At 42.7% G+C, this 27,914-nt stretch overlaps 1 protein-coding gene across 2 annotated transcripts; it reads right to left on the bottom strand.

The window, feature by feature from the left end:
- Positions 1 to 21: 21 nt before the first annotated feature.
- Positions 22 to 27,567, bottom strand: LOC107220168. 2 transcript variants are annotated; one of them, XM_046734478.1, is made up of 12 exons: positions 27,353 to 27,567; positions 9,505 to 9,580; positions 8,675 to 8,944; positions 5,786 to 6,052; positions 4,985 to 5,323; positions 4,017 to 4,136; positions 3,726 to 3,901; positions 3,159 to 3,447; positions 2,594 to 2,675; positions 2,359 to 2,503; positions 1,488 to 1,677; positions 22 to 1,323 (listed from the first exon to the last, which is right to left on the bottom strand). In XM_046734478.1, exons 2-12 carry the CDS (start codon positions 9,578 to 9,580, stop codon positions 1,172 to 1,174), a joined length of 2,106 nt encoding a protein of 701 aa, XP_046590434.1. In that variant the 5' UTR covers positions 27,353 to 27,567; the 3' UTR covers positions 22 to 1,171. The 2 variants fall into 2 exon arrangements, with proteins under 2 accessions (XP_046590434.1, XP_015514124.1); XM_015658638.2 differs by having other exon boundaries at positions 3,159 to 3,432.
- Positions 27,568 to 27,914: the final 347 nt, after the last annotated feature.

Here is a 27,914-nt window from a genome sequence, read left to right as displayed (position 1 = left end):
TAAAAATGTTATAGTCTTACATTAATGAAATTTTATCTCGTTTAATTAATAAAACATGTGTATAAATACCGTACAAATACGTGTAAACTTTTTGTTTAAGTAAATGTCTATTGATTGAACAATTATAATATATACACTTTTTTTATAATTCGAAGAATTGATTCTTACAGTCAGATAATGTATAAAAATATCTTTCATCAAACAGTGAGCACCGTAACCAATAAATCACAATTTTTACCCAATGTACTATGTTTTTGGTGAGAATTGATTTTTTTTATATTCGTATCAATAATGTCGTTCATTCAAACAGATTTCAAGCTTAATTCAAATCAGTTTTAACAATTCTTACCAAAAAGTTAGTATGCCGTATATGCGTAAGGTTTACCTGCCTGTACTGGGAGTCCGAATTCAGCACAATTAGTTTAGGCAGTTTTCAGTACTACATTCACATGAAAAAAGAAACCTGACATTATGATGAATACCCTACATGTATTTCCGCGTTTGAAACGGTATAAGATACGAAGATATAATTCATGTTCGAGCCACTTACAGTAGTACACTCGGTATGTACGTTGTTCTATTATGCTTCTGAGAAAACTTACAAACTCTATTGTTCCTTATGCTAATTACTGTTGTTCTTTCATAGACTTAAAATTATAAGTACAATTAATTAGGAGCGAGCCATTAAATATTACTAGTCTTGATATGAGTTTACAAATCATTCAATCGATCATTTTCAGAAAAAAATCGTACGAGTCTCAGGTATGAGTATGAGAAACTTAATTGTTGCCTCGTGTTGATTTTTTTTTCCTGTTCTCTGTTTGAGAATCGAATATCTGTTGATGCTTACTACAATATGAGATTATCCGTTATTGGATGGAAACATATTGGATTCCACTAAATGTTTGCAACCCAATCAAAAGTAGCTAAAAGATGATACTTAGTGCAAAATGTCTAATATGTCTTAAATAAGTACGATATTATTATATAATTAGTATTATTATTGATATGAAAGTGTATTGTGGATTAAATCTTTATAGAACCATCAATCCTAATGTTTCTGTAAATGAATTACCTTTTGAGTATCTTGCCGACCCTTTTTCAAAGATATGTCACGAGCTATCGTACTTCATAATCTGCTCGCTGTGAGCCACATGCGTCAACGTTGATTTCATGCCACCATTTTGCGAGGCGTCAACCACTTCTTCATATAGTAAGAGAATATTGTTGCTATGTAGATCAAAACCAACAGAGCACAGGTTACGCCGAGTGTAAGTACCGATGTTTTCGTTGGACAAGGCTCTATGATGGTCACTGTTTTTTCTGGAATAATATTTTACGCATCGTTAGAAATATTGTACAATTTGGCGCACTCTTTAATTGTATAATTCACCGTCTATATATATATATATATATATATATGTATCGACAATGAATGTTTTCCAACGCTTAAATGCATCGCATTGATGAACATCACGGGTTGTTACCTGCTTCGTTGAAATCTATGCTGGCATCGTTACGCAAGAACTCAGATTGCTTTTCATCGCCAAAGTCCAACACGAGAATTTCCTGAGACAAAGTCATATCTTCGCCCTTCGCTTCGGTGGAATTAGCAACGCTTCTCCTGCGCCTTTTGCCCCATGATTCCACCGATTCACGGCCCCATTCGCAGACAGCCTACAAAACAGAAACAAAAATCCGTGACATGATCGATAGTATATTGTTTCCCGTAATTCTTTGTGGTTATTTCAATTTCAACATGGATATAGTCAAGTCACTCGTGCAATTTTATGAGTATTTCAAAATTGAAATCTGCCAAGGCTGTACGGGTACCAGAATCCTTCGGGTCGGGTCGAGTAGGAAATAACCTTCAGAGTTGGGTCTGGATTCGGGAATTCCCGAAAATCTTGGGATTTCCGAAAACATCCGTTTTGACGAATATATCAGTTTTGTCGAAATTTTCGGGATTCCCGTAAATCTAAGCAACAATTTTGTAACCGTTTAGAATCCTTGAGAAGATCTGAAGCTTCTGCTTTTCTGTAATCGGACTATAGATAATGATACGATAAAAATTGATTTATTTTTTACTGAAAATATTGATGTTATTTAGATATAATATTTATTAATAATATTTAGTATTTAATATATGTCCAATATTATAAATATCAGGAAAGTTGGGTTACCCAAGTTTCGGGTGTCTCAAAGGTTATTGGTTTCCCGATTATTTTTGATTTTACGAAAACTCCGAGTTTCCCAAATATTCCGGGATCCCCAAAAAAGCCCGACCCGATATCAACCCGTCCCGAACTTTTTTTCCCGAGATTTTTGGGAATCCGCACAGTCCTAAAATCAGCTTACCGGCTCGCAAGGTCCCAGGCAATATTTGACGTTACACTGGAATATCACGCCGTAAGATTCGGTAAATCTAAACGCTTCGTAGATGGACTGCAGCGCATTCCCGTCTGTAGTAAAGCTGGGGAAGATCAAAGGGTCCACTGGACATCTGTAAGAAGTCGTTAGCGTTTAGTACCTGCAGTTTCGATTACGAATGATTATTTTTTGTAAATTTTATCTGAATGGTGTTCGAGCTTACCCTTCGTCATCGATGATTTGGAAGGTACTTTTAGAATCTTTGGCCATGGCAACGCAGCTACGTGCAAAGATCCCGTATGGAGCTGAAAACATCGTTCGTTGTATCCTTAAAATGTCTGTTACGTATAAAATTGATTGAAATAGAGAATGTTTGTTCGTTAAATTTTATATTCGTGCATATATTTTCTTAAAATTATTGACATTATATGTATCGAGCGACGCGGCGATAAATAAATAATCTTAATATACGCAGTGTTAGCAGTGTTAAGTAACTTTATTTAGCTTTAGAATCGTACGAGGGATCCGAGCTGTTGTACTATACAAACTACATACAGTGAGATCTTTACGACGGGTTGTATCTCATCATTTTTTCACAAGTACAAAGTAGGTTGACAGAATTTTTCACACCGCTATCAACACTTGATAAGTTTGCTTTTCCTACTCCGAATAGATAGCGAATTGCACTTGTATGCTGCTGTACTTGTTTGCCAATAATTGGCGAAAAAATTTCTCTAATTTTGCGAATAACCGGGGGTATAGTATTGTTTACAGTATGGTTTACTTACTATCGTCTGGAATTTCAATTCTGAACGTAAGCTTGTCCCCAATGCGCACCGTTTCAACTTCCCTGGATCTGCTGTCCAAAATACGAATCCTTGGTGGAGGAGCTTCCGGGGCGCTAGTTATGCTGATCATTTCCGGGTCTCTGATCGGCATCATCCCAAATGTTATGTTCTTCGATGACATGTCGTAGGTGCATTTCACTTTGTAGATCTTGTCTGCCTTTGTCATTACCACCGAGTGATGTTGCAGCACAACTGTGTTCGAGTACATTCCCGTCTGAAAACCGTCACGCTATATATTCAATAGACCAAAGTAGCTAGTCGGGATGGTTTTGTATACGTGATTACGATCGAGTAAGAAAGTCTATCGTAATCAAAGTTTGATAATTTTCTTTTTTCCCATCACCTTATCCGAAATCTACAAAAATACGACGTGCGAATAGGTTTTCGTTCACTCGGCGGCGGGCTGCCAAATTCCGCAATGCGGTCATTAATTGGCTAGAGTTGTGAAAACGAAATTTCCTTAATGCGATTGTGATTTGACGATTAATAACAGTGATTGATGCTTACCACACTCTGAGTATTGCAATCCTGCCCGCTCATCGTTAAATCAAGTCTAAACAAATCGCTGTTCAATACATCGATATTGCACGTTTCCGAACGACCCAATGCGTAAATACGCCCGTTGAAAGGTTTGTTTGTACGAACTTGAACAGCGATTCGCGTGTCCTTGCAGTCCACGGAAACTACGAGCATTTGAAAAAGAGAATTCAAATTGATGGAACAAAGGTATTCATCGCAAAATGTTGTAGAATATGCGTTATCACCAAAACTGTTAATTCATTGTTCAAACTCGCTTACCGTCGTAACAAGTTCCAGTTTTGTCGCAATTAACGTCGGTCCGGGTTAAATTGTTAATGGTCGGATCCTCGGTGCTGTCGAAAACTACGGGAAGAGGATCTACGTGAGGTCCAAGGCTCTCTGTAAACATAAATAAAAATATATTAATATCAACTTACGAATATCAAATGTGATAATAGAGGACCTTAATGTAATGAAAAAAGAGCCACAAAACATGTTATTGGCTTTTAAATCTTCCCTTGTAGTTTTCAATAACTACTGAATTCTGTATATAGTAGTTATCTGGCGATATATAGTTGAGGTACGGAATATCCAAAGATTCATATTTAATTGGAAAAGTCCATTTTTTTTTTCGTACTTATTAGTATAACATTAAGTCAACGTAAAGAAAAAAACGAGTATTTTAGAGCTTGGCCGAAATGTTCTGAGAATTGATATTCGTATAATGTACCAAGAATGAATATTTGACTACTCTCTTTACAGCGGTATATTGCTCAATCAAGTCCGTGACTAGAATTCTAATAAAAAATTACACCAGACTCAACGGTGTGCGGTATAACTGATTTTGAAGACTGTGGATCTTGGTGAATAAAAAAAAAAAACCTATACTGTATTTCAAATTGAATAAAATGAAAGAAAACGAAGCTGTGTACAATTCCGTCCTTCCGGTCCTTAAAATTGAATTCTACACGTATAATATTTTCCTCCGTCAATTATCAAACGTGACGGACACCAGCTGCAGTTTGATAATTAATTGATAATCATAAAACGTAAAGTTGGTACAATGTGTTGGTAATAAGTGACGAATAATTGCGTTTTATATCATGTATCGTTCCATCCGGTGAGGGAATTGTTATTCGACGAGCGTATTTCACCGTATATGCGGAATATATCCGTCGATACAGTCCATTAAGCTGATGCGTAAGTACAGCCGGAGTAGGTATACCGTCTTCGAAGGATAAACTTACTCTCGCAGAAGTTCTCGAAGTAGGATCCAACCCGTTCCCCGTTGTCGATAAGAGGCCTCTCGGCATTCAAGTATGTCGAGGGTCCATCAGGCAGTGTGAAATGGTCGAGGTGGAACAATTGACAATTGTATGATGCACCCTGAGGGGGGCCACGATAGAGGAATGACCTGCACAGGAATTCGTTTTCTATTTCACAAGCCAATCTGCAAGCTGATTCACTCTGAACCTGGAGCTCTTTGTCTGTGTAGTAGTGGAGTCCGGCATACTGAGCAACTTTGTCATCGGCGACACCGATGCGTGGCGTCTGGAATATCCTCTGAGTCTTGCATGCCTCCTTACCTACGTGTCGGAAATTTTATTTTTATTTAAAAGATCGGAGTAGATTTCTCCTCCGGGTTGTTCATTAATTTTTTCCGTTCTCTTACTCAGTGTGTGCAAGACTTCACCAACGATGTTAGAAAGCGCTCGTTGACTGAATTCATTTTTATTGAGAGAAAATTAGGCATTGCAATGCGATGGCAATTAATCAATCAACCGTTTGCAAATATGAAAACAAAGTATATCAAATCAATTTTCCAGCTCTCTGATGTTGTCCGTCTAATGTCATTGAGATTTTCGGTCGCAAAGTTGTCGAGTGGCGTGAGCAAAAAAAAGTAAAAAGAAAAGGTGAAGGCAAAAGGTTTTTCCGAGCTTAAATTAGGTCAATATTTTTTTCAAACTGTCGAATGGATCGTTATCGTTATCATAACACGGCCGCGTGATATTTGAACCGGTGACTAATTGTATGAGCAGAAGTCTAACCTTTCAAGCACAAGTTTTCGAAATAATCAATGCCTTGAGCATCGACGAACTGGACATATTGCCCGGTTGTTCGCCTGTCCGAATCGCTTAGGTGACACTGGAGAGAGAAGTAATTGTATTCGACGGAGCGGCAAGCGAAACGGTGTTCGTTGAGGCAGGCGGCTAGGCATGCATCCTTCGTCGAAGTGTAGATCAGGGCGTTGTCCAGGCCTCGAATCATTTTGTTTGGGATGCGCTCGAAGGACCAAGGCCGAAGACAGACGTTCTCTGTGGAACGAAGAAAAACAATCTGCTTTAAACATGCGTGGAAGTCCGGTTGATATACTTGATTCCTCTGAATAACGATAGGGATGAATCGTTTTTATGTTATAACGTATCAAGTTATGATCTGGTTGATTTAATTTATTCGAAAAAGCGAAGAAAGAAAGATTTACGAACATGACGCCATTTCATACTACCAAATTGTATAATTTTCAATCAGTCTTACGACTTATCATTTTGTAAAATATTCAACGTGCCCGATCAGTAAAATCTCTAATTAAAGAAACATTCATATATAACCGACGTAATTCTTGCTTTCCAGGCGTCTGTTAATTGTATTTCAGAGACACATTATTTTTCAAATTACATTTTAATTCGGCGCCTCGATGCTTAGTTTTGTAGCAGCATGCGATGATTATATCTCGTTTCAGACCCCTGTCGTTAATAAATGTGTATATCTATAATTAACCAGCTTAACGAGCCGAGCCTTTCAGGGTTCTCGGAAAACGATCGGCTTACACTTAAATTTCGGTTTACAGTGAGACTAATGCGGGTTATATTTGCAAGCACTCTCATAAACTTGATACTAAAAACAGAACAGTCAATTTTTGACGAGATTCAAATTAACGAGCCGATTGAATGCAGAGCTTACATTTTATTGCCAGTATAACAGATACGAAAAAGTTTTAGGTATTCGAGTGAACCGTCGAAATAACACCCGTACAATTTACTAGGGTGAAAAATAATCATCCTACTTTTGCATTTTCACTTGTAGGCATATAATAGTCGAACTCAAATACATATGTAAGAAATTTTTCGGGTTACCGAATAAATAATACCGATTTGCGCTAATGCCAGCAAATGGAATAACAGCTGACGCATTTCTCCCCAAAGTTTAAGATTTTAAGTCACTCCATATCCTTACGATTACGATCACCAGAGCCAAAAGTTTCCCGGGACGTACCTACGTGTTTCGCCTGGCAAGATACGTCAGTTTTCCACATGCGCCTGAGGCAGACAACCGAACATACACGGCTGTACGTGTTGTAGGCGCGTCCCGTTCGCGAATCGTAAAATCAAACCACGTTCTACCTGCCGCGCTACACAATTCGTGTCGCTATGTAGCTACATGGTGTAAAGGTTTCGGGGGTATTTTTTCCCGAGGATTCCTTGACGTATAAATTCTTCACCGTACACGTGAATGCTAATGCTGATTCTAAACTGTACGGTATATGTAAGAGCACGTGTACCTCAACCACCCGCGGTTTATCCGCAGTGATTTTGCAGACCGTCGGTTATACATATAGACCTAGCCATAGACGTTGCATTGCGAGGTTTAAAAATTGTCGGCTTGGGTCTTGGGGTGCGTTCCGAACCACCGTTGGACTTGTACAAAACCAGCGTTACCGGGTTTCTTCAACTTTTACAACCGTTCGCAGGTACTCGTTTGCCTTGGGACATTCTTAATGCATTTACATAGGGATCCTAAGCCCTGCGGGGGCGAAAGGGAGCGGGGAAACTGTGCACCAGCAATCCCTTAGGAAAATCTATTATCGTACGCCGCTGCGCAAACAAAAGGAACTCTTGAGTGTCCTTTTGGGAATTTATCTTTAAAATTATACCTGCTACGGTGATCCCGTATATACATACCTGGATATTTCCGTGATGTGCCCCACTGGGACTCCTAATTGTAGGCAAATCAAGGTACAAGTCCACTTTGAACTGCTCCTCGTTGCTCTTTTATTATTAGAACGTGGCTAACGTTGCCCCGGCGAAACTCGGAACTGCTCACGATCGGAATGGACTTGTACCCCAATTTTCCGACACTCAGGGGTCCTTATGGGGGCGCATCAAGGAAATAACCCGATATACCAAACAGCTTTTTCTAAGTCGACTCATATTTTACGCGCAGGTGTCTGTACACGATGGCCTAGGTACCTAGGTGTGTGGAGATTGACTATGCGCGTCATGGGCTGGTACTCGAGGCGTGTATGTTTCTGCCAAAGTAGCCCGTCCCTCAACCGAATACCACGTTGCCAATTTGATCTGATAATTATTCAAGTTACATTCAGGGCATTTTGAATTTATACAATTATAAAGTTCACTCCGGCATTTCAATCCTGCAATATCAAATTGGATTTCCCCAAGTCGCATTTGGTAACCATGATTTCGTTTCTACTCATCCATCGAGCAATTCGATTAAAACAACAAGCCGGTATGCTACAAATACATATCATGCCGGTATCTGAAGTTTCCAGGAATTTTCCAGGTCCGGAATAACCATTGAATATTTTTTTGACCAAGAATAAAAGGGAACAGGTAAACACAGGGCTTTAGAATACGGTCGAAAGAAAATTGAAAATATCAATTTTTGCAGAGAGATCTCAAGTTTCATAACTTATTGTTTACCTTGTATCGAGGGATTCTTATTTTTGAATAAGGAAAATAAAAAATCATAAATAATGCACCGAAAAAATGAGTAACGCACTTTCTTGCATCATCATAATGCTATAAGTATTATAATATGATGTGCCCCGAGTGACTTGGAGCGCTGACCTCTCCCAACAAATCAACATACCAAGGACCGCTTCAGTAATGCGTTCTACAGCTAAAGGCTGATCTTCGTACCTGATCTGAGCTGCAGTTTGACCATGTAGTACATATTCGCTGCCCTTTGCGGTTGAACACTGGGGTTCGAGGCGGCTGTTTCATTCTGAAGCTGACATACTGTGTCCTGCGTGGGCGCCAAGGGATTAGGCACGAAGGAAAATGCGAACGCCTGGCATTCGACTTCCTCCCGACACCATCCTTGGCATTCGTACAGCGACAGATTCCTCACCGTGTAGTACGTTACACCTCTGTAGTCGTAATCCGTTAATTTTTCAAACGCAGTCCTCGCTGATGAAGAAAATAAACAATTATTATTAGTTGACTTGAAATAAGTTCATGCAGAGAACGGAGTGTATCCGCTGATCTTTAGCACATATTGTACAACGATTTTGTTTTTTATTATTGTTAAATATTATTACTTCGAAGGTACTTTCCGCAGAAACTGTACGCCTGTAGAATCTGACAGGTATAGTATACAATAAGTATGACTATCGGGACAGCTGGCAATTTACTATCGTAATTTGCGGACAATTCCTCTTGCGCATTTCCTCTGATATGGAGGAGCGCTTAAGGAATGCCTTGAATGGTTGTAATCTCAAGATGATGTGGAATCACCCCTTGAGTGTACGCAGGTCAAATTGCATGCGCGTATCGCGTGTAGCGTACAACGTGTCGCGAATACCGTCCACCACGGATATGTAGTTGCCTGTACCACGTATGTGCATACCTATACACGTCACTCACGTGTGCCAAATCCGGTGTGGCAAAGCTGCGTTAAGTAAAGACCAGCGGGAGCTGAGTGTATTGTAGTTGGGAATTTTTTGAATGGCTTGAAATTTTTAATTTACCTAAAGCTGCGTGCGACGTGCTGACGAACGCTAGGATCAACGCCAACGCGCTGAGGCTGACTGGAACTGAACCCATCTGAAACAAACGAGAGAAAATTTGTTTAACAATAAGAATAATGGAGACACCGGAGGGACTTGATGACCTGTGATGGAAAACAAATATCATAAACCTAGTTTCTTGCTATTGTAAGTACAAGTTCGATTTCGAATTTACTCGTTTCAAATTTCTCTAGAAAAGTGCAGGGTACATTATTCCTTTATTAATAAATAAAATAACATTATCAAAATGTTGTGATTCCATTGATTCGTTGTAACAAGTTATTGACAGCCATCAGACTGAGGTTTTCTTTCCTTCTTAGAACTTGCACGCTGTATAATTGCGATTGAAGAATTCAGAGGGTATTACTTTTGTGGCCGAAACTTTATGAAGAGGAAATTCGGGCGCATAATGCGCCAACGAAATCGTCTGAAACTTTAGGCAGCCTATAAAACTCGCTCTCCCTGTCCTTAAATTTATCTATATATTCAACAAACACACGGTAGATTTTTAATTGTATATTTCCCGCCAGTGAAAGCAGTTAATCCCAGCAGTCCCGACTGCAAAGCTATCAAACGTGAATTCAAATTGTTGAACTCCTTCCGCTATACTTTTATCACAGCCAAAGTAAATCGTAATAGGCAAAATTGAGGCTTACGACCACGCCTAAATAAAACTTAGTAATTGAAACCGGTAAAATATTTTCCGGTTCGGTTTAACGAGGATTTTCATACTGCAAACTTGTCTCATAAACTGAGCAGATTTTTCACCAAGCTTATGCTAATCGTGCATGAACAGAAATCGCCGCTAATCGTGACCGCAAATTACATCTGCTGCGAAGTAAATACCTGGTACACTTGTGCGAAGTGTAGCGGATTGGATAGAAACAGTCCGTGCACATGCATGCATGTACCGTATACTTTCCTCCTTTTTATACCCTTACGGTATACGCAATGCAGCAGCCGCCTCTCGTTGCAGAGATGATGAGCTTTTATAGGCGCTGCCGGTGCGCCGGCGTGCGTTCGAGGCGATTCCCACTGCTTCCTAGCCTCTGCTTTATTGCGCGAATTATCGTTTTGTTACCGATCCGATATCCTCGGCTCTACCCGTTCAACAGGAAGTGCATCGCGCACCAGGCAGCGTTGGCTCCGAGCTTGGAAAGCAGGAAAAATAATGGGCATTCCGAGCGGCGTTCGAGTCGGGCTCAGAGCCAAGGATATCAAGGATTGAGCTGTGGTGTGTGGGACTTTTCTCGGTCCAAGTAGGAGAGGCTTCAAATTTCTTCAAGAGTTTAGACCCATGTAACGGTTCTCTTGAAATATACTGTGCGCCGAGAATCACGCGCCACGTGTAATTGAATTGAAACGGGTATTCGTCCAAGAACGAGAAAAATTTTATGACAGGGAGACGCCTTTCAGTCTCGTCCGCAAAAACTGACTCAGAATTTCACCTCTTGGATATAATTCTTTATTCGTTTCCCGTTCTACACTTTCTTACAAGCCCACCTTGTCAGCCGTTGATAGACAACCGGACAGACGGATGGAAAAAAGAGAATACAAGGTGAAGTATTCGCGAAACCCGAGAGAATTCTTCTAAGCTTTTTTTTCGTCTACGAAACCAGTTCCCGTCTCTATCGCGAGCGTTTATCAAGAAGAGTCAGCATCAGAAATGCGGCGACAGCTCCCGACACGTCCATAAAGAGGATAACGCAAGCCTGATCACAATCGCAATTTTGCTTATATTAATTTAAATCAAGATACGCATCTGTCACGAAACTGCAGAGTATAAGAGCCTACGGGTTACAATCCGCTGGGTGAAAATGTACTTATGTTTAATTCGAGCGTAAATAGATTCAAAACAACTGCGACGCACGAGTATAAGGCAGATCGCGAGCTCGTAAAAACTTTGTTACTTGTGAAGAGTTCGCTCGGATCGTTATAATACAGAAGAGAAGCATTTCCTCATTACAGTTGAAGGCGCATGCCATGATTGCTGGTCGTTGAATACACATTTTTTTAATGATCAGTACGCAAGTTTTTCTCGCAAGCTTAGCCCGTGCCTGAAGCGTGCTGCACCTTGTCGAGTGTAGTGGCGAGAGAAAAAGAATAAGTAAGGAAAAAGTTGTGCAACTAGAAGTAGAAAAAAACTTGAAACTTCGGAGAAAAATTCTGCAGCAGCTCTCGCGGAACGTCGGAAAGTGTTATACTTTGCAGACATCGATACGTGTGTACTTCGGGATAAATTCCAATATTCCAAGAACCGCGATAGAGCTACGAAGCCGCAGCGTATCGGCCTCCGAGTCTCGAATCACGCGTCGAGGAATGAAATACAAGGCACGAACGGTAACTCCGGCAAGAGGGGCCTTCATCTTTGCGGACACGAATGTGACCTCTGGAGTTCGCATTCGTGCCTTCATATACCGGCTGTTACACGAAGGTTAAGAATCTTTCGTACATATCTGCACAGCCTGTGGCCTGCAACGTACAGCTATTGCAGCTAGAAGAGGACCACCCGTACCACACCTCTAATGCATGGCCGAGCCACAACGACTCCGTGGGCTGCTTTCACGTATTTAGCCAGCGAAGAGTCGTCGGCCTTTTTCAGTAGAGGCGTTGCTCATCGGACCAGTTGAAAATAAAGCCACTACCACGAAGTCTCGTTGGATGAGTAGAAACGCAAGGAAGAACAATTTTATCGTCCAGCCCGTCGAACGAGACAATAATCAATACGGGTAGCGAGGAAAGTCTCCGTAATCAGAGCCGCAAGCATTCGATACAATATATCTGCTGCTGAATGCGTATTCTCGTGAAACGACCGTACCAGTAAGTGTTTTGTGTCGTGGTCACGGACGACTGTTAGTCAAGAGGTCGACGAACGCGCACGTCACTCGGTGATGATGTCTGTTCGAAGGATGCTTTGCGAAACGACCGGAACGTGAAGAGACGGGCTGATATAGGAAAGTTTCAAAATTTAATAGTAAATAACTCGAGTACAGGGGGAATGGGATATTTCAGAATGGAGGGAAATGCGATATTTCCTGAACCACATAGGATGCGACCAGCTTTCAGCGCACTTTAAACTGGCTCGGATATAGAACTCTAAGCCGATCTCAAAGACTTTGTACTCGAAGATAACCCAGGTTCGAGTACTGGTCGGGGGACACGCTCACGGTGCCATCGCGAGTGGGAGCCAACGAAGAAGGCTGACCTTTTGACCCTGAAGGAAAGATGCGCGATCAGCTCTCTTGGGTCGTGCCCGATCGAAGGGACCTCCTTCACCTCCGTAGTCCAGTCATGAGATTAACGGAATACAGGAGATTTGCTGTTGGTCGGCATTATATTGTACGTGTCGAAGACATTTTTTGGAGAACTCGTCGAGAAATATTCTCCCCTTCGGTCTGCTGAGCTATACTTTATTTTGTGGTAATCTCGTATGTCGAATTGAAATTTCCTCGGAGCAATTGCACGGTTTCCTGAGAAACAGGTAAAATTATCGTACCTACGTTTTTTTTTTTTCCCCCTTACATCCTGCGAGGCAGGTAATTGTTATCGTATCTACGTAATTATATATACGGAGACTCGTAAGAATAACATTAACCATCGTTAATGAACCACTGCTTCTTGGACAGTACAGAGAAAAGGATAACCCGTAATCATAACAACAATCAGGAGGTACGGCAAATGTTCGCTTGCAATGGGTCTAATTGATTGAGGTACAATCGAGCAGTTCATCGTGATCATGGGTATCAGGACAATTAAGATAGCATTGGAGCACACGCTCTTAGAAGTGACGGTAAATTTACGCCATGCATGCTCAACTCGACAATTTACTTCATTCTATTTACACGTGCATGCAGAGCTTTTATCGTAAAGTTTTTGCTTGTACAAGCCGAGCTAAAAATGGCACAACAAGTGATCTCAAATCGTGCTCGGGTGAATATCATCGTAATTGCTCATGAGCGAAATTAATTTTGCAATTACTCGGCTCGGTTACGCATAAACTTTGATACGGGCTTTCTTGGCGGCAAGATCTTTGCAAAGAGGAAGAGGGAGAGTTCCACGGGGTTGTAAGTATATATTGTACATAAGTACAACAAGCACACCCATCGCCTAAGGTAAAGACAGGAGGTGCTTCCATGTCGAGTAGTTGGCCTATCTGATCATCGTTGCGAGATAGAGTCTTCAGGCTGGTATAAGACCGTGAGCCAAAGGCCCGATTGCACGGCTACCGAATGCAAATTCATCCTCATTCTTACGTCGCTACCGGGCAGATTAATACCGGAACTCAGAGCGGGCATCTGTCCAGTACTTACAAATGAAAGGACGGTGACTTGAATGACCGGGCGATGTAGTTGTACGGCTTCGCATTATCAATCTTCGAGAGAAATGTCCTTGGGAAAGTGATTAGTGTTTTCCTACATGTAGAAACGACAGTCTCTAACTCGATCGTTTTCGCAACAGCTCGATGGAGTCCGGAGTCGAGGTACAGGTATACGGTCTTTTTGAACAACATCCAGGATCGCCTTGAATACGGTACCGTAACGCGACGGCGATGGATCAAGATTGCCAGAGCGATGATAACGCATGCAAATGTTACCGTCCGGCTGGCCGTCGGGTCAGAACCAAGGAGAAACCGTTCCACCGGGAATGGTCGTATCCATTTTTTCGTGCCGCAAATGCCTCGCGAATTACCTCTATTTGTCTCGTCATGCCCATATAACTTCACCGATCCTTAGACTGTTACCTCAAAAGTTACGAAATAGGGTATACAAGTATTCCGGGGCTGTTTATCAGGCGATTGTGATGCGCTGCAGGCTCACGGAAGTCTTTGGCATGCAAACTTCGCGTCTGCAGGCCTCGAGGGTTGAATTTATTTTGAATTCGGCAACGGTTTTGGTATTGACCACATCCAAGGGACTGGTCGAAACTTCGTTCTCACATGTAGATCCATAAATACCGCCTACCCCCATGGTTGTGTCATTCGGGCTAGTATATTTTTCGTACTACAGGAACCAGTCCATAATCATGCCTATTCTTGATGCCACGACGGCTGAGTTATCGGTTAATCCTGATGGTAATTAGCGGCGATATCGTCTGAACGAATGGGATGTTAGCCGCGGGAGAAAAGGGGGTGGTGCAGTCACCTTCAACTCCAACTCCACCTCCGTACAATGACCTCCGGTTCGCGAGCCCTTGACTATGCCGCCGATGACTAGGTGCGCGGTTCACCGACGGTTCGCACTTAACATCCAGTCGTTGGAGATTGTGGTCCGCGCAGGCATCTCGGTGAAGCTGTCGTAAAAGATCGATAAAACAGTGTCAAAATGTCTCCTTACACCGGTCTCATTGTTGGTACCAAGTCGCTGGTATCCGCTTGACTGCTTCATTTCTTTAATCGAGGAGGCAAAATTCCCGACAGCTTTGGATAATTTTTTTTTCATCAAAACACGTTCATGCTTCTGGAGAACAAACGATCTTGTACTCCATTTATTTACAATAACTACTCGAATTTTCACTGTAGGAGCTAACAATAAGATGAAACATCCTGCGAGAAGACTCGCTTATTCTGATTCACTTTGCAGCGTTCGCTCGTATTCTCTGAGAATTATTCTCCCTTGGTGAAGGTTTGACGCATGATCTCCGGGCAGCGTCCGTGCTTGAAGAAGCTGCGTTCTGGACTGTGCAGTCGCTTCTTTGTACATACATAATGCCACGAGAAGATACTCGGTGCGCTTCGTCCGTGTTACAAATTTTTTTCGCCAACTCTGCAGCGACAGTCTCGTGTCTTCTTGTCTCGGCTCTCCGTCGCGATTCAAATGCCCGGAAGGAATAAAAAGCAAATCCGAGGGAAAATTGTGGAAGGCCATCAAGCGATGTCCATGTCGGTTCGATGCAAGAAGAAAGAGCCCCGGAGGCTTACAGGGGGATTCTACGGCTACACCGTACTTGTGCAACGGATGTAAAACTTATGGAATCATTTTATTGCTATCCTATCTTCATTAAACTCGGTAGTAAAAGAAGTCCTGATGGAAAGCGGAGCAATAAATAATTATTATCCTTGAACAGCTCTGTATTTTTACTATATACGTTTCGGTCCCGCACGTCTTAAGAATACTGGAATGTTATAGGACGAATGCGCGAACATCGGTGAGCCGCGGACCTCCCGTCCTGCGTAATTACCAGAGGCGTCTGTGCTATTCTTGCGTGAAATAGTCCGGAACCCCATTGCATGAGATGATTTAACGTCGTTTCTTCTCCGGCGGCGTCTCATGGCCGCATGCTCTGTAAGTACAGAGTCTAGACTGAGTCCGCTCGGTCCGTTCATTACCTCGAATATTTTCTCATTACCTGCCGACTCAGGCGCAGGAAGCAGGGTGCAGGCGAGATAGATCCGCGATCATACGCCGCGTAAATATATTATATTCATTCCGTCAAGGTGAGCTGACGTTCTCTATCATAAAGCTGTTCCATGCAACGTTGCAAATGATTGCGATCTTTTTTGCTCTCGGGACGGAGGGGGAATGAGAAATTGAAATTTCATGCGATAACGTCAACGGCTCTGCATCCGTATTGTATGTGTGTTTTTCTGCGGCCTGGGTAATACCGCGATAGCTCCAGGCTTCGTATGAATTTCCATCTTTCTCTCCAAATTCTGTGCCTCTCGAGCAGCACCTCTAAAACATTGCGTCGGTATTGAGTTGACGGAAAAAAAAAAAGAAAAACAAATGATTGGCGAAGACTCTTAACCCGCAATACTACTCCAGAAAATATCCCAAGCAGTTCTTGACCTTCTGTTGCAAAGAAGAAGAGCACCTAAGGTATCTCTCTGATGGAAAGTACCCTTGACTTTGACCTCGCGGTGGGGCGATCGGCCAAAAAAGTTCAAGGAGAAGAAGGGAACAACGCCGTAAAGCTTTCGCGTGACAAGCGGAGAGAAGAGGAGGACAGGCTTGATTAGGGGGTGAGAAGGCGTTTCATCCTGGTTCTTCGAAATCCTTCGCGGATGAGGCTGGTAACCAACCAAGGCTGATATTGAAGCGACGTTAGTAGCAGGTAGATAGAAAGGCTGCATCCACCAGGTGGTCGTCGAGGTTGATATTTCTCGGTAATCCCTCGGCTTCGAGCTCTATTCACCTTCGTCGTTCCTCGGCTCGCGCGTTCACCCCGAGTAAGAGAAGCAAGATCCGAGGGAAGGAAGGCGGGAGGAGCGAAGAAAAGGAAGGAGTCTCCAGCTTCTCTCAAACACCTACCAATTTTACGCCTATTTCGTGAACGAGGGACGTGAAGGATTAGAACCGGGATTTGTCACAGTGTAGATACGTACCGTACGTTTGTACCTTATACGCATTCCAGACGGACTTCGATTCATGGTTGGCTTTTTTTTTCAATCTCCTCGCGCATGGGTTCGCCGTGAGTGGGAATTAACCGAGGTGATTTTGGCGTCCGGAATAACAACATCCACGGTAGCAAACTCGGGCCAAACCGATATGAACAAAAACGCCTCGTCAGTGAGAATGAGTATTTCTTTTACCCAAAATTCGGAGTATTGAGGTACCGCTGCAAAAAACGAATGAGACGAAAAGCTCGGATCTTAGCTGATTGGACCTCGTCTCGGAGCAAGGACTTATCATTGTCAGCAGTAACGAATAGAAGACAGAAAAAAGTGAATTTCACTTGGCCGCTTCTGCCGATCCACTTTGACTAATGACTGCCAATGAGGATAGGACCACCTCATCCGGTAGATGATGACTTAGAATTTCGTCACTTTTACAGCTGCGACTATAATATATCACGATGGACAATCAAGTAATTACGGCAGTAACCACGCTTTTGAACATAACGTAAAACGAAGGTGAGACGAGATTGGTAGCAGCTACCGAAGCGAAGAATACCTTGCGATAGATGTATATTATTCTCGACATATTCTTATTACACATTTTCTAAGAGATTGGCTATTGAAATCGGTATCAAAAGCCGGCTGAAGTAGCCACACGAGTTACGGACACAAAAAACAGATTGCCATTAGCGCCAAGCCGCATTTCTAACGGATTCGAGCGGAGAACCGCGCCTCATAATTATCACATAAAAACGTTTCAATTAAGTTGCCACAATAAACTCGGTGCGTGTCTCAGTCACCGCGACGTCTTGTAATAAACATTATCAATCAAGTTACTTGGATACAAACGGTTCTTTGTTTGGTAAGAATCTTTGCTCCTTGTATCACAATTGTGGTTTGGCCCTATCACCTTACTGCTCAATTACACCTTGGTGGCGGAAACTTCTGTTATCTGAACCTCTGCTGCAACATCTGGCGCAGTGTAAGAAGAAGAAGTGAGAAAAATAAAGGGAGAGCGAGAGAATGACAGAGAAGCGGGGTCATGTCCAGCCACTACAGAGTTCCGTGAGAGGGTCACCGTAAGCTCTGTTCGACTATAACCACAATTCTTTATATTCTCAGTCGTTTATCGCTGTTTTGTACCCTTTGAAATAGTCGCAGCTCGACTGGTTTCCACGATTTCCGACTATGTCTGTCGGTGCTTTTTCTCCGGGGCTCTGTCATTAGTCCAAGATCGATTATGGGGTGAAAAAAGAAAAAAAAAAAAAAAGATCATGCAGCGAACGACGGTCAAGAAAGGCAGATTTTTGTTTTTCATACCCCGCGCGTAATTTGGTGGTGAAATTTTTTTCCTTTGGTATGAAATTTTCCCATCCCAAGTGAATCATTTGTCGTGATTCTTTTCTTTTCCCGCAGAACGACATCGAGCAGAGGAACCTTTTTCATCCTCTACTTTACCTCAAACTTGAGTACCCACTTTTTTGACTGCTGACCGAACATCAAGCATCCGGGAGTTGACCGTTTCGAGAGGAGAATGAATCTTGAAACAAACGCCTAGCTTCCTCCTCGACCTGCGGGCTGAAACGGAGCTCTAAATGGACTGTTCGACTGTGCCAACGGTTCGTGGGTTTTGGGGTTTCTTGAACTTTCCGAGACGGCTCTGAACCGCGATGCAATCGTAGCTACTGGTGCCTATAACCGAAGGTTTTGTGATTTATGCCCGATCGCTGACAATGAAACAAATCGGACGAATGCACTCACGTACATGGGCAAAATCACGTGTCCGACGAAGATGGTACTTTATGCACAACGTTGGCTCTCTGCTACTCCTCGTGAATTCCTTATGGCACTACGGAGCAGGTCGAACGGTGAAATTGATTATTATCACGTAGTTCGCGTTATTGGCGATGCTCTTACTGCGCGGTGTTTGTTCGGCATTTAGAATCAGTGGAAACGCGTTCTTATCGAATGTCGAGGGGCTCGCTGATTTATGCTGTGAGTTTCGGTTCGTTGAGAGAACTATAATGACCGTGAATTTGGTATTCCGATTAAACGGATAGATTAACTTGCGAGTTTTCGACGAATTCTTCATCAGAAATTCTCGCTCCATACGAAAACCGATTCCAAACTAGCCCGATCGATTGATCACTGTCCATTAAACATTGTGGAATTCGATTTATCTGTTGTAATTTAAATTCGAACCACGGACTCGAGAGGTTCACACGAGCCAAGCCCACAGCGAGAGTGATGAAGACTGTACGGTTGAGATAAAGCATCTATACAATACGCAATCGAGAACGGTATCGAAATTGAGATTCCACCACCGAAGTTTATCCGCCGTTCGTAGAGAAACACTAATTGTTATTCCAGTTCTTTTAAATCTTATTTCCTCGCCATTCTATAACGGGCTTCGGCTGATTGTGAATTCTTTTCGTTCATCTCTATTTCTCACCGCCGAACAATTCCCAGAGCCGCGAGTATTCAGGGCTTGTAGGTTTTAATTGCTATTCCGCACGTCTGACTTCGCCAGTCATTTGTATTCTCGAAGACTCCAGGCGAACGTCAGCGATGCGGTCGCTTGTCGAGCCGAGCAACAGGTTGTCTTATCTCTTCGGACGGTGGCGAACCTTCTTAAGGCCTCTTGCGCCTTCATTTTTCTCTTTTCGCAAGCCTTCGCCTCTTGTTCCGTGCAGCCTTACGGCCGGACATTGCGCTTCGCTAGCTCTATTGTACTAGAGAACGTGAAAGAATAAAAAGAGTCAAATAAAAATACGTAAATAGGTAAAAAAAAAAAAAAAAAAGTAAGGAACAACCGCAGCCGTCTTTGGCTGGCAGTAAATCCCGTCAAGATCGGGCTTACCGCAACGATCGAATTCAGTCGCACGATTTTTCCACAAATTATAGAAGCTCACAGCTCCCCCCTGCAAATTCCGTTGGAATTCTTCTTTCTCTGTGGTTACACAGGATGTGCTTTTTTTTCCTTATTATCTTCTTTTAAATTCAGATTAAATTAGGCCTATAACTTGTGAAACCGTTACGCTTACAGGTATTAGGTTGCATAAATACTTCTATCATGTGCGAAATTGCCGAGGCTGTTAGAATATCAGTAAATACCGTCTTTTTATGGATTCCATTATTTTGCGAGAGAAATATTCAAATTCCGTTACCGTCGTTCGGCCGTATGCGAATGATTTTAGTAATTTAAAAGTTATCCACAGATACGCGAGTGTTTACATGTACCAGCCACGTACACAAATTAAGCGATGTATATAATGGTTGAAGAAAAAGAAGTAAAAAAGAAGAAGAAAAAAAGAAAAAACACCTCACGACCCATTTTATTCATACGCGAAAGTGTCATTGACCATTAAATATTCGTCATCCTTTGGTGTGTACATATTATAATTTGTAAAGATCAACGTCCCCGTGTTGCATAAGTGGACGTTGAAACATCGTTCAATTATTTGAGAACAAGTCAAGTTGAGTCATGTTTTAGGCGGTCATCGTATTACTCGTGTTATACCGTTACTCCCGACCTTTCGATCCGTTCTGTATATCCAGTGACACAAATACCTCTCTCTGCGGGAAAAAGATTCTGTAAAACAAACGATTCGTATTGGTTCCATATTCAATAGCCTCGTATTAATTACCAACTCGCTGTAACTGGAGATTCTTGAACTGACTGTCAATTCACTGTGTCTTCTGTCGTTTTTGAAATAACTTTGTACACGTATATTGTAAAATTATAGTCGCCAATTTACCGTTCATTCGTCACCTCCATTTTTAACGAATTTTAATCGCTTCGCGTGGGTTAAAAACGGTGAGAATACTCATGGAGTAATGAGCCGTTTCCACAATAGAGATCCTTAATCGTCGCTCTTGACGTACGTAATATATTTCATTAACGAGGACGCGATTGGCGCGCTGAAAACACAATGGAAATGAAATGTTAGACTAAACAAGCATGAGTGGGTTAAAAAATCAGCTGTATTGCACAATTAGAGCAATTCGTCGTCGACTCGGATTACAGACGCAAGCCGTGTTACAAAATCGAATCTGTAACCGAAGAAAACACGAAGAATTCACCAGCTAACAGAAATCCGAGAGTGTGACTTTTCCTCCTGTTACATCCATCGTGCATTTCTTTCGCGGACCATTCAAGTTATTGGAAAAGGATTTTCCTGGCATACTCTGTCCGATTCCACACGACGTCATAATTTTTCACATTCTATTCCATAGCTGGGTTTCAATGCTTGCATTTTGAGAGAGCAAAACTCTAGATCGACTTTCTTTCACAAAAGTTAATTACAATTATCGCTATTCGCGTGATACCGATTAAGAAGAGCTTGTATCGATGCAAGTTGATCACTGAGAAGACAAAATTCAGCCTGTCATTCATGCACGCCATGGGTGTAGTAAACGCTAGTTACACTTCGAATTAAGTGACGCTGTTGTTGGCGTACTTAACGTGGGTCAATTGGCTCGATCGCCTAACTGGTAAAATGTATACCATCGCAGCTAGTTAACGGTTTTCGATGGCCTAATTGATTCAACGCGTTAGAATCCGACGCTCTGCTGCTTCATCGCTTCCGGTCTACTGAACCGTTCCCTCAGGCAGTGTCCAATTTTAGTCTTGCCATGAATTAGGAACAATCCGAGTAATTTTCCTTCTAACAAACGAGAATTCGCTCGAGAGTCGAGATTTACTAATTGCATGAGAATAGCAACACTGCGACCATAACAATTCATTAACTACACTCCGAGTTTTATGCCCGTTTTCATTCTTTCTGTCTAATTAGATAACCAGTTGAAATTAAAGTGTGTAGAACGCAATACACGCAGTAGCCTTTCAGAACCACGCGGCGCAGGCTGACAGACCCGTTCTGCCTTAATTATATACAGCCGTGAGTCATTTACGTTTATCTCTGATAATGGATCGTCGACACGTATGTGTGACTCGGCAGAATGGGCCGTGTAGTTACAGGTGCTCGTGAATGAATCCTATCAAGTGTGAATGACATTGATCGCGGTCTCGATATTTTTCATCTTTCATTATCCGAGCATTGACCTTTTCGCAGCCGATTTTCTTACCAGTGTTGGATCGCGCTGTTGAAAATAATTTGTGTAAATATCACAGTAGGCAATTTTTGGCTGGTGAAATTAGCACATCTTTTTTTCCAACGGTTCAATACCGCCGCGATCAGTCGAGGGAGCGAAGCTACAGCTTTGACCTGGATTCAAAATAGTGTGAGTAATGTTCCTAGTTGAAGATAACTGGCGTAGGTACCTACTCGCGAAACTCCCCACTGCACCGTTACAAAATTGGGAAAAAGATTAAATCGCTCGGGATTCACATAAAAAATTCCCAGCCTCGACGCGCGGTTTTAATCACCGGACTTTACCGTACACACATATTTTTCTAGTTATCAGAAACTTTTTCTTCTTCCTATTTATTCTGCAGGTAGTTAGGTATGTTCCCAGCAACAGTATATAAAAAAAAAAAAAAAAAGTGAAGGAAACAAATTTATGGATCCGCCCTGCAGACTCTTTCACGGTATCGTAACAACCTCCTCTCCATTGTCAGGGTGGCTGACTTCGCTATTTGCGAGATAGGCTGGCGCACGGTATCGAATATTTATCGAGTTGTAAAACATCGCCAATGCAGTGATAAGCATAGTCCAATGCTGTGTACAGAAATTTCTCGACGTGTTTGAAACAAATTTTCATTATTCGTCAAAAGGTGGCTTATGGAAATAATTTTGCAATACACATGAATATTGTAATTTTCGATAATCTTTTGGCTCTTCGTGTTCTTTGAAGTGGGACGAGTACTGACTGGTATGGATTTCGTGCCAGATGGACGAAGACAAAATTCTTTTGAACCAGGCCAGATGGGAACGGAGTTGGGAATCGAACGATCGGCGTAAATCCATTCGGCACCCCATCATTCCTCGGTCAGTGATGGCGAGCTTGGACTCGGTTATATATCCTACCTGCAAGAGAGTAGGTATACAAGATAGCCGAGTATAACGGTGTTGCTGGAAGTGTTCGCGCCAAGTTCTCGCGACCGCGGTTACCGTTGCGTGGTCCACAAACTCCGGGATCCCACTACTGGCCCACCTTTGGTTCTTATCTCTTTCTCCGCTTCCTCTCCCGGCTCGCACGGCCGCATGAACACCTTCATGCAAATCAGCCGGCATGCGGTAACTGGTCATAATACCTTCGTTCCTCGGAATATGAGAACCCCTCTGGATTCGTAACACCACGTTACGCGTCTAAGTATATGTAATTCGAATCTGGCGCAACCGGATGTCCCGTGTACGTCCATGGCGAAAGGCTTTCCTGTTACATCAGTCGGCGATCTGCTCTGCAGGTGATTGTCAAGGTCCGCGGCCTTCGCGAAAACTGTTTTGCACGCGGTGCCGGAGGACGTCGGGCTGTGGATCGTTCACTTCTGTAAAGCATCGCAGCAACGGGGTCATCGCGAATGACGGTTCACCGGCGCTGCTGCCTAATTATAATTCTCTTTCCCTTTTTCCTTCCAGATCCGAGAGACGTTCACGGATCCATTGTATCTTCCTCACATATTTACCGTAATAAAAAAACGCTTCACCTACTGTTGGAATTAGCTACCGAGGTCGCGTGTATTAACAGCGCAGCTATTTAGAATAACTACGAGGTACTTAATGGTTGCGGATGAGAACTGCCAATCATCTCTCCCGTAAGATAGCTAGCCGAATGACTTATGCCTCACTTAGCACCGCCTGGAAGTGTCCGAAGAACATGCCCGCGTCTTTGCCGGCGCTTAACCTCCACAGCTGAAACATATTCGGCGGAGGAGGAGACGAGCTTCTCCACGTTGATGTGGCCGTGCCAGTTGAAATCGCAATCGCGTACCTATTTATAGCGGGCTACTGCCTCCAGGTAATATGGCAGTAAAAAGTATCCATCATGCACTGCAGATCGTCGTACGTGGGCTCGGATTTCTATTAGACCTCCAACAGGCAATTAATAAAACCACCCAACACTTTTTTTTCGACCTCAGGTTTATACGTATGCACATATATTAAGTAGCGTAAAAAGGAACCAAGAATTTCTTATCTGGGACAACGATCCTACTGTGCAGAATCCGTTATAATTTTTCTTACCGCGGGTTTATATGAAGAGTGTGCGATTTAGTTGGATAACGAGGACGTTGGACGGTAAACGTTTAGCGGATGAATTTTAGTGTATAATTATACGTAACTTCCGCTAAGCTCATGGTGCATGATTTAATGCCTCCGCTAACCTGGCGCCGCGTGTCTATCTCCGGAGCCAGAGGCTTGCATATCGGCTTTGATCGGAAGGACGCCGTCTGCATCTGGCATCCTCTTGGAGCAACGGTAATAGATGTTGAAAAATACTGCATATACGGACAAACACAGTCATCTCGGGTGAACGCGACGCTGGAATATTTGCCCGAGGTGAATTTGCTTCGTTGGCTAAAGATGCTTAGATTATAGACGCGCCGTTTGTGCCGTTGGGAACAAATGGGCCGAAGATTTATAACAGTAGTATTTTTCTCCTACATCTTGCATTGGTGCAAATCTCGCATCGCTTCGTCACAAATCATACACCAAGTTCGATAATTAAACATCGCGACGTCTGATTGACGGGCGTATCAGCGAATAACGGTTTCAAACTATGCAGGATATAATGCCCGGATTGATTTCACGTTGATAAACCGGCCGCCCGAGTCGCCAATTTCTTTCCTATGGATAGAAAATTACGTCATAACTGAAATTGAGAGAGGCGGATTTCAAGTTTTGGTTACTGCGAATATTTCAAATGACGGGTACACGTATTACAGGTATTAGATACGACGAACGTTGTTTTGCTATCCGAAGTTCGCTTCTGGCCGCTGGTTTATTCTTCAGCGAGATAACTGGCTTTTAGGAAGAAGGATCCACCTTTCTCTTCGCGAAATATGGATTTGATTCGTATAGTACAGAATGTAAAACAAGTTTTCGAAGACCTGCGGAGGTTCTCCTCTTTCACAGCGTGGAATTTTTTCTCAATCAAAAAAGTCAAGTTTCTTATTTTTCATTGGCAAGCATCGAGCGTGTATTCCGAATAAAACAAAAAATCGTTGAGAGTCTCTGAACTAAAGGCAAGCTATCGCTGAACCAAATATCCGTCTACGAGTATCTATGTCATTACGACAACCCCTATTTGTCTAGTTCGCGATGACGGTACACATAACAGCAGAACTGTAATTTTAATGTCGCCCACATTCGACCGCATACATAGCGATTCGAGTGCAGCAGGTGTGACCGACGCGACCCAAAAGGGATTAGAAAAAATGGCTAAAAAGCAACCAACTCGATAAAAATATAACGTGCAATGTTTCACTTGGGTATGCAATACACACACGATGAGAGGAGAAAGAAGCAAGAGTATGTTATTTATCGCTCTTCGTTAGCACTCAGCTTCTTCCTCCCTCTTCGCAAACTCGAACCAAAAGGGGCCCTCGGGTTCGTGGTGCCCTTGGCTAGCGTTAATGGCGAAGAGAATCATGGGTGTAACCCCGACTCGTAGAGAAGTCGATTTTACCGACGGAGCGGCCCGCTCCGCTTTACGGACCCTGGAGAGGAGAGTTGCGCCGACGAGGGGTCAACGCCCAGGCGTCGAGGCGCCGAAGATCCCGTGGAACGACTGCTGCTAGTGGGGCAGGTCGGAATACGCCGGGAATCCAGCGCTCGATGAAACAAATTTTAGACTGCGAGCCGAGCTGGATTAAATTACGCGATGTTTTTTTCCCTATCAAATTTCGTGCTGCATTAGTTCCGAGGTGAGGTGGGGCCCGAAACGCAGAAGCGGTGACGTCCGCAGCGCTTTAAGTTCCTCAGCTTGACTCGAAGACAATTATGTGCGAGTTATAAACAAAGCTCGGAAACCTGGAGGAAATTCGGAGACGGGTCTTGAACTTTGGTAATTTTTCACTCGGATCACGAGATTCCCAAATTACGCTCATCCGACACGGATACTTTTTATTGAAATGTTTAGTGACGAGTGAGGCACGCGACAGTTTCGATTATTCACGCGGTAACTCGCGGTCATGGCTTACAAATTCGGTAGACAAAATCATAAACGCTCACGCGTATATCTATGCTGTAGTAAGGAAAACACGTAGCGTGTCTCGTCACGCGTTCAAGTCTCCTCCACGTCTCGAAAATGTAGGTACAACCGTTCCTCTCTAGTCGGTCATTAGAATGTGAGCGATAATCAATCCTGACGGTATCCGAGAATGCATTTTTTCCTAGACTTTGAGAACGTAATTTCTATCTGTGGGAATTATTCAAATGCTCCAAGTATGTGCCTCGAACTCGTATCGTACCTATAAACATTTTCTATGGTACGATAAAAAAAAAAAAAAACAGTAGTTATTCAAAAAGGGTAGGTCATATATGCTGTTAGATATAATTCGTTTATGACAGCAGGCCGTAAAATGCAAATGAAACTATTCAGGTTCCAATTAAATTTAGTTGATTTCGATCAAATTATTTCACTTTGATTCGGCGCTGAGCCAAGAGCTAGAGACGTCATATTTGAAGTTGATAACGTTACGCAGTGCGAGATGTTTGAGAGCGCGATAAGATAGAAAAAAAAAAAAACACGGGCCCTCTAATTTCCGCCGTTAGATTTTACTTTTCACATTTTACTTTTTACTTTTTCTTTCTAGCTCTTTTTAGGTTTCTCGTTTTTACGATGGTCGGTGTATTATAGCTATGTATACGCAGTCGCCTGTTAGGTAACTCGACGGCCCTGACTTTGAACCGTGCCATCTCAACCGTGGGAATACGAGAACACTGTGTATATGTAAACTATACTATATTTTCACAGAGTCAACTTCAATTCTGATACAAATGCATACAATGTGATAAAAAAACGGCTTGGGAAAGATCTCGGCATCGAATTTATAACCGTATAATAATTTCTCCCGCAATTAGACCCGTTTGTTCCCTCTTTTATATTCTTTTATTTTCTTTTACCCAAGACAAAGGCCTCAAAGTATCGCTTTTCTGATTCTAATTACAGATAAAGGAAAAGTTTTATGTCTTTACTTTACAACGTGAACGGCAAAGTTTCCGTATCGATAAGATTCAGTACTAATTTGGCCAACGTTAACAGTATACGCGTTATCGTGTTCCGTATACAATATACCGCGATGCTCTGAGTTCATCGCTGATTTTGCAACGAATTATAAATTTTAGGATTTAAAAACAAGATTGGTCTCGGTGTATTCGAGTAATTTCAATCGATACTACAAGCCGAGTCATCGACCCGTAAAATCGACGATACACTCGTGGAGCGAACAATGATAGATATCACAGGTCGAATAGCTGGCGTTAAAACGATGGAAAACATCGATAAATGTGAACTGTTTAATTGAACTAAAAAGAATAGGAATGAAATTCACGGATGATCGGATGCACATACCTCTTTACAATCACTGGTACCAACTTGAGGACACCTTTTGAGTCAACTTGATTCACTGATTCCACTTTTCTCCCTGGTCAGGATAACTAAACTTAAATTTACAAGATGAAAAAAAAAAAACGTTCAACAAATCCGGTACGAAACGTAGTTCAGTTCCTGTCTGCGCGCGCACTTTTTGAGAAAATCTAACGAAATATCTTGAGCGCTGGGCTGCCGCGACAGCTCTGTCTTGGAGGCCACGGTCTGCCCTGACTTTATAAACCAAGGTAGCCTCTCCAGCTACCACGTCGCTTAAAAGAGTCTCCCCATTGGCTCGCAGCCTCCAAAGACGGCTCGTGATTAGCCGCCGAGCTAGCGGTACCGGCGCGTGTGTAAGCGTTAAACGCGTACCCGATCCTTCGGATCTGCTCCGATGTTTCCGCGACTCTTCGGCTGCCATGCACCAAGGCTGGTTACTCTGTGTAATTAGGGAACACGGTGACATGTTACCGTTTCATCTATATTTCTCCCTTATCTCTCCCGGTCGGACTCGGCTCGGCTCTCTCTGCCATTTCTCAACCGC

Source organism: Neodiprion lecontei, chromosome 3 (assembly GCF_021901455.1).
Source record: "Neodiprion lecontei isolate iyNeoLeco1 chromosome 3, iyNeoLeco1.1, whole genome shotgun sequence".
NCBI classification, from domain to species: Eukaryota; Metazoa; Arthropoda; class Insecta; order Hymenoptera; family Diprionidae; genus Neodiprion; species Neodiprion lecontei.
This window is presented reverse-complemented; position numbering and strand designations above follow the sequence as displayed.

What these genes read in the sequence shown, in the direction of transcription:
- LOC107220168 (XM_046734478.1), bottom strand. Translation starts at nt 9,580, where the DNA reads ATGGGTTCAGTTCCAGTCAGCCTCAGCGCGTTGGCGTTGATCCTAGCG. An exon ending in AATTGAAATTCCAGACGATA is followed by an intron (nt 2,676 to 3,158) that starts GTAAGTAAACCA and finishes CGATGTTTTCAG; the next exon opens with CTCCATACGGGATCTTTGCA. An exon ending in CATAGATTTCAACGAAGCAG is followed by an intron (nt 1,324 to 1,487) that starts GTAACAACCCGT and finishes ATATTATTCCAG; the next exon opens with AAAAAACAGTGACCATCATA.